At 49.1% G+C, this 13,413-nt stretch overlaps 1 protein-coding gene across 2 annotated transcripts in view; it reads right to left on the reverse strand.

Moving 5' to 3' along the window:
• Nucleotides 1–13,413, reverse strand: part of TET3 (tet methylcytosine dioxygenase 3) — a 94,744-nt gene that overhangs the window by 13,391 nt on the left and 67,940 nt on the right. For both annotated transcript variants that reach the window (XM_059405815.1, XM_059405816.1), the window contains exons 4-5: nucleotides 12,602–12,692; nucleotides 6,313–6,406 (exon numbers count right to left, since the gene is read on the reverse strand). In XM_059405815.1, coding sequence (XP_059261798.1) covers nucleotides 6,313–6,406; nucleotides 12,602–12,692 — 185 coding nt within the window. The remainder of the gene's footprint in view (nucleotides 1–6,312; nucleotides 6,407–12,601; nucleotides 12,693–13,413) is intronic.

Genomic DNA, 13,413 nt, shown 5'->3' on the forward strand with positions numbered 1-13,413 from the left:
AACTAAAAATATAGAGATAAAATTGTGAGCCAAGATATATTCAGAGATTTCTTTCTATGTCATCCTAAAATATTTGCAGAGAAAATGTTGCTTATCTGTATGATTTTAGTTACAAAACAAGGGCTTTGGCACTATGGGAAAGTTTTGGGCAGTTTCTCAAAATGCATAACATGTCATTACCACATGACCAGGCAGGGCCACTCCTAGGAATTTACCCAAGAGGACCGAGAGCGGGGACTGGGACAAGCGTTTCCATGCTCCATGTTCAGAGCAGCACCAGTCACAGCAGCCCGATAGCAGATGCAACCCAGATGTCCATCAACGGACACGGATAAACAAAATGTGGCCTCTATACGTGAAATAGTTGTCAGCAAGGAAGGAACATCAGACACACACGATGACAGGGATGGGCCTGAAGAGCACTGTGTTAAGTAAAATAAGCCAGATGCTGAAGAACAAATACCATACAGGATTCCACTTACAAAGGGTACCTGGAACAGTCAGATTCACAGGGACAGCAAGTAGAATGGCGGCTCTCAGGGACTTGGGGAGCAGAGAATGGGGACTTAGTTAACGGGTACAGGGTTTCTGTATTCTAAGTTTTGGAAGTCCAGAGTGTGGTGATGGTTGCATAAGAATGTGAATGTAGAGGTGCCTGGGTGGCTCCGTGGGTTAAAGCCTCTGCCTTCAGCTCAGGTCATGATCCCATGGTCTTGGGATGGAGCCCCACAACAGGCTCTCTGCTCAGCAGGGAGCCTGCTTCCCCCTCTCTTTCTCTCTCTGCCTGCCTCTCTGCCTACTTGTGATCTCTGTCTGTCAAATTAAAAAAATCTTAAAAAAAAAAAAAAGTGAATGTAGCTGGTACCACTGTACACTTAAAAATGGTTACAAGGGTCCATTTTACATTATGTATAATTTAGCATAATTTTTAAAGATTAGTAATGCCCCCCAAACCAATGACCTGTACACTCTGAGTGGAAGAATTGTATGGTATGTGTACTGTGTCTCAATAAGGCTCTTAACATGACGAGCAAGGGCCTGGGGCTCTGCACCCCGTGGCTCCTCAGCCAGGCCCCCCCCACCCCAACTGCCAGAACTCCCACCTGGCTCCCACAGCAAAGGGCCTAGGAGTCGAGGCATGAGGTGACTGACCTCTCCTAAGAACCCCAGCTAATTCCAGGAGCCAATGAGGGCCTATGAGGAGGGTAGACTGGGAAGGACTTCAAGGGAACAAGGACTCAAGGTGGCATTCCACGGAGAATCAACACAGGGGGCTCTCCTGAGGAGCTTCCTGCTCTAGAAGGGGAGCAGGTGGTAGGGGCGGGGGAGAGGGACAGGGAGGCCACGAACAGACCTAACACAAGCCGAAGTGGATCACATGCTGATGACGTGGGAAAAGGAGCGCATTCAGACACACTGGGGAGAGAAGAGACTTTGGGACCCTCTGACTCTAGGGGCTGACGGAGGAGAAAGTTTTAAATGCATTTTCACTTTTGTGGCAGGGGACAGTGGGTGGGTTGTGGGCTGCTTCTTGGCGAGTTAACTGGGAATGTGACCGGGGTGAGAGCAGCCAGTCCTCATAGGCCGCAGGAGATGGGTCTGGGGTCAGGAGATGCCTGTGCTGGACACACACTTGGTCATGAGTGTGTCAGTGCGGGAGACGTCTGAAGAGGCAGCCAGACAGGATAAATAAGGAGAGTGAGTCAGACGGACAACGCGGGAGCAGTGCGGACAGACCACGGCCACTTGAAAGAGCAGCACTTGCCCTTCAAAAGGAATAAGCCCGGCCTTCTCTCCATCGACCAGTGCCTGAGGAGAATATCAGCCTAGGACACCCACCTCTTCCAATTTTAATAAGACAACAGAGATCCAGACTTTTACACGAGATCTCTGCTTTAAAAGTGTGAGCATTTTGGGGCGCCTGGGTGGCTCAGTGGGTTAAAGCCTTCAGCTCAGGTTATGATCCCAGGGTCCTGGGATCGAGCCCTGCATCAGGCTCTCTGCTCCGTGGGGAGCCTGCTTCTTCCTCTCCCTCTGCCTGCCTCTCTGCCTACTTGTGATCTCTCTCTCTGTCAAATAAACAAATAAAATCTTTAATAATAAACAAATAAATAAATAAATAACAATGTGAGCATTTACTCCAATGTTTTAAATCATGGTAAGACACCCAGGACATAAAACTGACCACTTCCGTGTGTGGTTTGGTAGCATTCGTTCACTGCCGTTGATGGGCACCTGCCACCAGAACTCTCTCGCTCCAAACAGAAACTCTGTAGCCTCGTAACACTCTCTCCCCTTGCCTCCTTCCCCAGCCTGTGGCAACAAGCACTCGATCTGCTGACCCTCAGAGGAGGGCGACTGTGTGCAGAAACTCATACCCGTGCAGTCGTCCAGGACTTGTCCTCTGGTGACTGGCTTATTCCACTCCATATAACAGCCTCAAGGCTCATGGCCGCTGCAGCAGGGATCAGAATTTCCTTCCAAATTTTAAGGGGCACTTTGTAGGCTAAACAAAACACATCCCTGGCCCACGAGTTCCTGCTTTGAGCCATCCCAGGGGAGCATAAGTTACATGATTATTTTTTAAACTGTTTTTCTGGGAAAAGGAACCTATGAACGTGCCACGAAGCCTGCCATGAGAGGACTCGCTGTGTGACTGTCCGGGTGTGTTGTGAGCAGCTACGCACATCCCAGGGACTGGTAAGACAGCAGTCCCTGGGCCGCCAAGGTGCCTCAGTCGGGTAAGCGTCTGCCTTGGCTTGGGTCATGATCTTGGGGTCCCGGGATCAAGTCCTGCACCAGGCTCCCTGCTCAAAGGACAGCCTGCCTCTCCTTCTGCCTGCCATTCTCCCTGCTTGTGTGTGTGTGCACGCGCATACTCTCTCTCTGACAAATAAATAAAAATCCTTTTTAAAAATTGCATAAAAAAAAAAAAGACAGTAGTCCTATCACCAGGGTTCCTGAGGCACCACCGTCCACCTCTTGCTCAGTGCGTGGGGCAAGGCACTGGCTCACAGTGCCCGTGTGTGACAGTGTGTTCCGAGCACACAGGGAAACACCTTACCTGTCTGAGCTGAGATTGAGGCCATATCTTTTTGGTTTCCCAAGTGGCAAACACATAAACATGACTAGCACGAGCAGACAGCTCTCTGTGGCCATACCCTCAAGGCCTATGGCTACCCTCAAAAAAACCATAAGAAAACTGAGTAAAGTGGAGCTCCCTATGCACACTAGGAAGGAAGCCAGCAGGACTGAATGCACAAAGCGCACAACCGAAAGACCCACGGAAGGGCAGGAGGACACCAACCAACATCTGAGCTCGGCAACACCAATGGCTCATAAACCACCACAGAACCACAGACAGCCCACTCAGCTTCTGGGCAGGATTTCCCTGAGCACTGCACGCAACAGAAGCCCAAATCTGTCTTCCCACAGCTCCCACTCCTGGTACTCAGTTTCAACCCACGGGTTTCCCCAGGAGGCCCATTCCACCGTGCCCTCTACGGGCCTTCAAATACTGGCCTTCTGTCCCCAGTCATCGGTACAGACTGGCCCATGCAGCATCTCCGCAGTTCTTCTACCGAAAGCCCACTTCTGCAGTCAGTGGCGTGCCTCTGTTTATACGGAGCCCTAGGAATGCGACCTGGGTCACTCCCCTACTCCCACGCTTGGCAACTTCCATATTATGTATGGGCCACCTTACAACTGGCGGTTACCAGTGGGCTCCCTGGGCCATCCCACTGCTTTCTTAGATCCTTCCCCCAACACACATTTACTGGGTACCCATGACAAGCCTCAACTCTGTCCCTGAGATCCTGGCCAGTCAAGTCTTGAATTTGTCAGGCATACTACTTTTAGATGAACGTACGGGCTGGGGGCTTGGGCGGTGAACGAAGACATGCAGCTGGTTGCAAAGGAAAGCCCGGGCTCTAGATGGGAGACCGGAGGGGGCTGTGGGCAGGGAGAACCACAGGAGGTGTCATCCACCATGGGCAGCCAGGCACTGCTCTGTATGTAGCCACAGACCACCGCCTGGGCTCCTGAAGCTATGCGGCCGCCAAAGACAATCTGCCCTTCTTGGCACTGATGAGTCCCCTCCCCATGAGGGGGCACCTGTCCCTTCTCTATCTTCCAGGGAGGTAGAACTCTGTAGACGAGCTCTACCACCAAAGCAGATCGTGTATTTGGTGGCTGTGTAGGCAAACCGGAGAAGCCCACCACACTGAGGGAGATGGCTACACAAGACCACCACACGACTCAGCACACCCTTTCTTACCTCTGTCATCGTCTATGACCTGCCACTATTTGCTCTTCCCATAAAAGAAGAAAAAATTCTTTCCTCTCTTATTTTATGTTTGCTCACCAGATACTAGAATTTCCCCATCTCTGGGACCACTGTCACCATGCATTCCCTTCTATCTGGCCTTTTCTTTCAAAGCCAGCATCGCCCACCGGGGTTTGGTGACACCCCCAAGCTGTTTCATCCCTGGACAAAACATCAGGTGTCCTGTGTGCTCTGCTCTGGGCATCTGTCCATAGACCCTGCAGGATCAATGTGTGAAGATCAAAGTCCTCCCGCTCCTTCATTCTGCTTCCCACTCACTGCCCCAGGGACCAAGCTCACTCTTCACCCAGGCACCTCCTTCCTCAGGCCTGGCAGAGACCCACAGGAGCTGCTCCCCGGGGGTACTGCGAGCTGGAAATGCATATTCTCTTCACACACCCCCCACCACAGAGCCAGCTCTTTTCTTCCTGACTGTTCCAAAGATGGAAAAGTCTCTACCTGGGTGAGGACCTTCAGTTTCCCATCCAAGACTCTGGAATTTCTCAAGGACTACCAGAATGAGCAGGAATAAGGGACGGATGCCAGGTCAGATGCCAGGGCAGATGGCTTCTGGGGGGGATACCACCACTTCCTGATCAGCCACAGACACACACCGTCTACCCACCACTGTAACGCCCAACTTTCTGGAGGACGGGACACTGTGCTGCTTCATAGTTGTGAAAGCTCTATGTAGCTTCAGGTTCTTTTTTTTTTTTTCATCTTTTTGAAGTTCTTATTTATCTGAGAGAGAACACGTGAGCAAGCGCACACATGTGCATAAGTAGGGGGAGGAGCCAAGGGAGAAGCAGTCTCCCCGCTGAGAAGGGACCCTGGGATCATGACCTGAGCCGAAGGCAGACACTTCACTTACTGAGGCCCCCAGGCGACCCCACCCCCAGATTCTTTAATTCTATATAGTTCAGCAACATTGACTGAAAATTACTAAAAACAGATATATGGTAGTTCAGGTTCAGACACCTTTCATGTCCATTAAAAACAAACCAACATACGAAGGCATGGCACAGACCAGGTGCACAGACAGACAGATGGACCACCTTTCCTCACTCCAAGGGAGCTGTGTGTTCATGCGGCCTTTTGCCTTTGCTCCCGGGACTCTCCTCGCCAGAAATGCTTCTGCTCTCCCCTCGGGCCATTTATATGGCCCTGCGCTCACGGCCCCACAGTCGTGGCCCCATGCACACCCCCTCCTCCAAGAAACTGAGCCTCAGGCTCCCCCCACCATGCACGCCCCTAGACTCTGGACTTCATAGCACTGTCTCAAAGTCAGACCTTGATGTTTCGGGTCTCTGATTTTATTTCCCGTGTCTCTACATCAGAAGCTGCTTGGGCACAGGCCCAGCTCTCTTGTTCTGGGCGCATCCCTCCACTGAGCACCCGGCACAGAGCCAAGCTCACGGCTACCTGATGACCCCATGGCTGCTCTGGAGCACAGACTCTGCAGGGACATAAAGGGCTCCTGCAGGACTGGAAGGACGAGGTCAGAAAACTGTGTGGGTGGGGGGGTCTCAGTCACCACCATTGTCTCTGCTGGGACACTTAGGCTGCCTCGAAGGCAAGAGTGGCTCAGAAGTCACGCAGATGCATGCGCCGCCCCCCGCCGCCCCCCCCCCCCCGCCCCCAGAGGCCGAGCTCTTCTGCCACACGTGGGGCCCGGAGGTCCCGTGGTCCACAGGGACCTTGAGGGAGGCGCCGTCTCTGTGCCTCCCTTCCACCACGTCTCCGAACCATGGGGAGAGTCTGAACTGAACGTAATGACTAGAGCATTTCTGAGGCCAGGCCAGGATGCCAGGGGCTGGCACTGAAACAAGAGCAGACAGCGCAGCCTGGGGGATACGGAGCACAGATGCCGACTCTGACTCCGCTGGACAGGAAGCATCTCTAGGCTCTACACACCCCTGGCCTGGCCTGTGGGAGGGAAATGAGGCACAGCCCTGGCTGGGGGCGGGGGAGGGGGGCTTGACACTCACCCACTTGGCGATGGGGCAGCCACGTGAGCTCTTTCCCTCCTTCCCAGTGTAGATGACCTTCTCGATCCGGATGGCTTTCCCTTTCTCTCCGTACCTGGAGACGGAGACAGAAGCCGACATCAGCACAGTGGAGCCCCAGAGGAGAGTAGCTTATGGTAAGAAGGCAAGCCTCAGTGTGCTTCAGCGTGGGTTTTGTTTCCATGGGGTCAACAGAGAAGGAGAAGAGTTTAAGTGTTTGTTCTGTGCCAAGAGCCTCTGGAGACAAAGGCTTCCAGGGCCTCTGGTCCATCTCGCCCAGGGTCGAGGGGATTGTCAAGCACAACATCCCTGGTTATTACCTCCAAGCCTTGGGGAAGGGTGCTCAAGCCAGTGGCTAAACATGGCCCTTTGTATCCAGCCTTGGTAGCTGAGTCACCCTGAGAGTTTGTTATGTATAAATTCAACAGGCAGAACGAGGTCAATGGGTAAAGCCTTCTTGTTTTCCTTCCACATTCCCCAGCTGACACCTGAGCATGAGGAAGACCGACAGCTGAGGCCAGGGGAAGGGACCCTACCAAGCACCAACTGTCCATGTCCCACCACGGACAGCACACACAATCCGCACACGCACTTGCTCTGGCCTGCACACGCACATGCACGTGCAAGGGGGCCCGAGGCCATCTCACACAGAGGGGAGGAAACCATGGCTGCAGAGCTGACAGCCCTGCCCAAGGCCACACGACCACAGTGCTGTGGGCAACGGGAGCTGCAGTGCCAGCCCCGCCACTTTCCGCCTACAGGACTGCAGCCACGTGACTGAATTTCTCGAGGCCTCAGTCTCCTAACCTGCAAAATGGACATAAAAAGGGCTCCCACTTCTTAGACGTGGAAAGGGAATAAAGGAGATTGTCGCCAGGGACTACATGGTTTCAAGTGCTTTGAAGTTCCTGGCACGAGGCAGGAGCTCACGAACTATTCTTAACAACGCAAGTAGCCACCTGGCTGAACTGTCTTATTTTTAATAGCTTTTTAGTTTCTGGAACCAAGTCCTAGCATCTGCAAGCAGGGTCAGCGGTCCCTTCCTCCTGTCCACTCCTCACGCCCCATTTCAGGCTCCTGTCTTTCTGCCCCAGTCAGGGCTCCCCAAAGGCTAGCGGCACCTTTGCTTATTCCCTCCCTCGACTAAAAGGCTGCCAACTCCATCCCTGAGCATGAAGCCAGTGGACCCAGGGAAGAGACAGAGACTGCCTTACCTGGCAGCCACTTACTAGGGGTCTCCTGTTCGAAGGACTTTTGATCAAGAATTATTACTTTTATCAAAAGCACTTTTCGCATCAAAGGACATGGATGCCCGAATGGTTCTTTTTTTCCTTTGGTCAATTAACGTGGTATGCTACTTTAACGGACTGTCTAAATCAAACCATCCTTGTATTTTGGTAATGAATCCGAGTCGGCCGCTGCCTATTATCTTTAACACACAGTTTAATAGAGAGAAATGATAACATTTCACACCTGCTCCCGTTTACCTATGCTCTCGTACGCACTCCCTCACTGCTCCACGTGTTATACCACGGTGTTCTTACAAAACACCGACCTCAGCCCCTGTTTTTTGGTAACTGAAACTAATCCAAGAGAATTTCTGCTTTTGTGAACAAAGGCAGAAAGCGAACATTGTGTTCAGCGTCTATTTCGCAATGAGCCATTGTGGAGGCAGTGCGCACCCGGAATAATGGGGCAAGAGTGGCCCCACTAAGCATCTTCCCCAGGAATTCCACTCAGCATCTCCACATCCAGCTGCCAGAGCTCTGAACTGTGTCTGTGAGCATCTGGGCTTTTTACTGATTTATTTTGTGCATCCATTAGCCAGAGGTATCTTAAGGTATGTGAGAAGCCTAAAAGAGGCAACTGGAGGTGGGGAGGGTCCAGGAATGCTCAAACGTTTCTCTCTGTAAGTTAAATGTAACTGCTGCTTCACTTTACTGCCATTTTCAGTTTAGGAAAATTTTCAAAGGGATGCTCCACTTCTGGATAGTGCGGGAGACCTGCATTCTTTCTCCTGTCTACTCTGCTTCCAGGAATCTCTAGGCCTCTGAGCTCACTGCACAGACACACCATGTTGTTGTGTTGTCGATGTTGTTGCATCGACAACTGAGAAATTAGAAACAACTTAAATATCCAGTATAGGACTGGCTAAATACAATATAATCAATATAATAAATTTCCACATAATGGAAAACCATGTAGCGATCAAAAAGGATTCAACATAATTGTATGCACTAACATGGAGGAAATTAACAAGGGGGCAGGCAGCTGCAAACAGTGGGTATGTTATGATTGATCCCTTTTGGTGTAAAATTTATCTATATATGTGTAGCTATAAACGCTTTAGAAAAAACTGAAGGGTAAGCATGAAACTTTCTTTTTAAAGTTTCTTCTGGATAATTGCTGGAGAGCTTTATTCATTCTTAGCTTTCTTAAAGCAAGACTTTTACAGACAGGTTTTATTTTTGTAATTGGGAAAGAAAACAAATTATTTTTTAAAAAACTGATGTATAGTTTCTTTGAGTTCCCAGAGATCTTGAGTGAAACAGAGAATACTGAAGAGGTGAAAAGCATTTCTGAGAATTAGCACATGAAAATTCTATGGCTATGTGAGTCCCTTATAGAATGTGTTTGGGGAAAGGACTCTGGGGAGTTGACATGGTGTGGCCTGGTTCCAGAGGAAAAGACCAGATAGTGCCACTTTTGTTCAGTTCCTGGAAAACTTTCAAACATTTATCAGAAAGTGGTCCCCCAAGTGCAAAGCCTGGATACTTGATGTGTCCTGGGGTCCCTGTGGAAAGAACAGCCCAAGGTGTCCATGCTGCTCTCACCAAAACAGACAGGATATCATGTTCCCCACAGGAGGGTGAGCTGAGGACACTGACGTGAGCTTTCTGACCAGTACCTTCTCTGCCATCCCACCCATGTGAGAAACACTTCCTGCACTGACCTGCATATTCAAGAGCAAATAAAAGGGCCAAGCACTGTCTGATCAGCTAGACGTTCTCTCTCTGTGCGTAAAGACAACCAATCAACTCTGGATTTGGGGCTTCTTCTTCTTCTTCTTTTTTTTTTTTCCTTAAATGTCTCACTCACTGGCCTATCATTAAGATGATATTCTAGAACATCTTGATGATGTTCATCCCCATAGACAGACAAACTCCTAGACCCTAAGCAAAATCTGAAAGGACAGGCTGAAACCTTACTCTGAGTGATAACTCGATCATCTTAGCAAGTGGATTCTCAAAGGGTGGTGGCGAGACCAGCACCACCTGGGAACTCGGGAGGAATGCAGACTCTCGGGTCCCGTCCCAGACCTGCGGGGTCAGGAACTCTGGGGTGCGGCAGGGATCTGTGCTTTCACAAGTCCTCTGGGAAACCCTGAAGCCTGCTCAAGTTTGAGATCCACTGACCTAAAGTTGGACTTCTTTGAGGTTCCCTTTATCACACAGTAACGAGACCAGTTCCCCCTAAACTCAGAGGCTTTTTTGCCCGCACGGTGCTGGTTCTCTGGTTTTCGAATAAACACTGAATGAACTCCTAGGCTGCACAGAATCCCCTGGGTTTGAACAACAGACTACGATTACCGATGTCAGTGGAGACCTGGGTTCCCACAGGTGGAACCCATAAATAAGTTGGGAGAATATTTTAGGATTTTCTTTTGACCTCCCCCTCCTTTTTCCAAATCTTTACCAGAGAAGCTAAAAGCACCAACGTCTCCTTGATTTCAGTTCGCTTCCCCTTCCTGACTTTGGCCAACTTCTGGCGGTAGAGTGGTCCTGCAGAGAGAGGGTTGGGGAGGAGAGGTCTAGGGAAAGAGACAGCCTGGACCATTCACAGACTAGACCCCCAGCCTGGTGATGTTCACTAATCATTCATTCCTCTCCTTCTTCCACAAGAAAACTTTTTTTAAAAAAGGTCTACCAGATAAAAATAACAGGTGGTGAAATCAGAGTAAAGGGGGAAAAGACGGATGTAATGTTGGTGTGCAAAAATGCAAGCAGTAGGGTCTTGTGTGTATTTCTGAGAGATGGGCCTAGAAATTTTCATTGTATGAGAAATCCAGCAAACTCATGAAGACTCCTTTGGGTCATGTCAAAAGGACTCAGAAGTGAACCTGACTAGGTTCCCATGGGCCAAAGATGAGAAATTACATTCCTCCTAATAGGGGTACACAAATCTGGCTCTAAGCTTACCAGCAGCTAACGAAGATGGAAACGCAATCTGTTACATAATTTATAAGGTCCTTAAGATAAAAATAAACCAGCTGCTGAGGAAAAACACAAGTATTCCTGGTCTTGACAGGAATTCCTCCCTTGGATCAGTTTCTGAAGAATCTACAGTTGGCTGTTATTTTTAAAGCAATGAGGGAAAAAAAAAAAAAGGACAAATCTCAACTTTATCACGATCTCCTAATCCTTGTTTCAAAACATACTCTTCCATAACTAAAAGTTATTTAGCGAGCTGTCTAGAAATTTTGTAAAATTGTTACCAAGAAACAAACACAAACAAAAACTGTCCCAGATCAATATGCACATTGGAATCCCCTGTAACCCTCAATCTGCAAACCACAGTATCAAGATTTCCTTGGGGGAAAAAAAAAAAAGTCATCACGGGCCAACTTACTGGCTGCCCCAGCCTTGGCGCTGTGACACATATGCGTGTCGGCACAGGTGGGCGTGCATGTGTAACGCACACCCTGTCTTAAATGTTCTGTTCTCATGGACTCAGAGGTACCCTTGCAATCAGGCTCGAATGTGCAGAGTGGGTCTTTGATCAAATGCTTTTCTGATGGGCTACTTTGAATCTAAATGTCTGCGGATGGTGCAGGACGATTAGGAGTCATTACAAGAGATCACAGTCCGCCATCCATCTTACCACTTACTTACTCAGGGATGCCAGTACAGCTTTCCAGGTCAAAATCATGTTCCCTGCTACATTAATGACCAGATTCATCTGGCTCCCCGATCAGATGAAATATGGTTCCCAAATCTGTGGGAACGCTGAGCCACTCAGCCTTCCACACATCTGTCTGTACATGTACACACAAACATGTTTGTCTACATAATCTTTGCCTTTACTATTAAAATGCTAATGCTTGTTATAAAACTTCTACCAGTACATATATGTATGAGACAGAACCCCTGTGCGTGGTCATTCCCTATAAGCACGAAGTGCTCTCCAGACATGAATTCAGCTTCTCTTTGTAACTCTCCTACAGTGTATGTGGACTTCTATCAGCTCCATTTTGCAGATATGAAAACTGAGTAACAGAGTGGAACAACTTACACAAGGACTCAGCAGGAAGGGCAGGGCCAGGATTAGATCGTGATGTCTAGCTCCGGTACCCACATGTTCTCAATCATCAAGCTATTTTACCCTTCTGTACATTGGAACTCATGGCATTTCATATCTGCTTTGGATACATACATAGATTTTAAAGTCTCTATCTATACAAACTGCTTAAAAAAACAAAACAGCTTTTCCTTGTTAAGGAAAAACCCCATAGTTCTGAGTTTGCATTCTAAATGTTAATGTAAACTGTGATGTATCTGATCAGTAATCAATAACCAAAAATAAAAACCCAACACATCTCTCTTAACTCTTTCTACTGAAATGGCCTAGAAGCAATGGGCACATCTAGTACCAGAGTTTGTCTTCTAAGTACTTTTCCCCCAGTAAAAGGGACCGGGGCTTCTTGGGTAAGTGTGAAGTGTGAGCCCCGAGCATAATACCACATGAGGAATGGAGAAAGCTATCAGACTCCAGGCACAGCATCACAACGACTCAGGGTATAACCTGAATAGACACCCACTGGCCAACGAGGAAACATTCTATTCCTCCTAGTGGAGGCACAAAAAACCACATATGAAGTTGTTTTGAAAAAAAGAAAGAAAAAATGATCTGATTCCCATGACGTCTTTAGCTCCAGCTGCGAATTTACAGGCCATAGCGAGGGCAGAAGGACACAGTAGTTGATACTTCGAAAAAGCCAGCAGCAAAATTCAGACCTTGAGAAACACTACGGGACAGGGTCATTTCACCAAATTTCTTCAATAAAAAGTAGTTCAAGAGAGAGAGAGAAGAGCCGGGGAGGGGAAGAGAGAGGGCAGACCTACGGAGAGAGCCCCGTAGTCAACCCTCCAGTCTGGGTATCGCAACCTCCTTCCTGTTCGTCGTCTGGTATGAGGCAATGCCACTGAGAGGCGCTTCAATGCCACGCTCTCTTAACTGCCCACCTCTGCTTGGACACCTGGGCGTCACTCACCGCTCCTCCATGAGCTCCCGGATAGAGGCTACCGTGGGGCCAGATCCCAGGTGAGTATAATACGGACCTTCATCTTTCTCCACTATTTGTTCTGCAGAGACACAGAGTAAACATTATTTGGAGGCATCGGTTCATAACATCAATTCAGAAAGGCAACCCACCAGTAGGAACGTTAACGGGCACATTACAAAACAAGAAATTCAAATGGCTTATAAACATGTGAAAATGTGTTCAACTCCTTTAGGAATCAAGATATGCACATTAAGATCACAGTGAAACACCACAGCACACCGGGCAGACTGGCAAAAGCAGAAGAATCTGGTAAAATCAAGTCAAGATTGTCAAGACTGGCAGAACCACTTCAGAATTCGGTCTGTCGCGCTGTCCGCGTTCTAGACCAGGGTTGGCAAACCACTCTACTCCTAGGGCTATACACACGGGAATAAAAAATAACGACTCACTCGGATACTTGTAGGCTAATTTATGAGAGCCAAAAGGTGAAAGCGACACAACTGTCCATCCACAGATGGACAAAATATGGGGTCGCCGCCCAGTGGAATATCATCCAAACCTACAAAGGAACGAGCTTCTGAAACCTGCTACAACATGGATAAGCCTGGAAAACTTGATGCTGGGTGAGAGAAGCCAGAAGCCGCAAGAAGACGGCTACTGTGGGACTCCGCTTAGAGATGCCCAGAACAGGCAAATTCCTAGAGAAAGAGATTAGACTAGAAGGTACCAGGCCCAGCGGAGGCAGAAAAAGGGGACTTACTGAGCACTGCCTTTCTGCGGGGGGGGGGGGGGGGGGGGGG

This window comes from Mustela nigripes, chromosome 7, assembly GCF_022355385.1.
Source record: "Mustela nigripes isolate SB6536 chromosome 7, MUSNIG.SB6536, whole genome shotgun sequence".
Lineage (NCBI taxonomy): Eukaryota > Metazoa > Chordata > Mammalia > Carnivora > Mustelidae > Mustela > Mustela nigripes.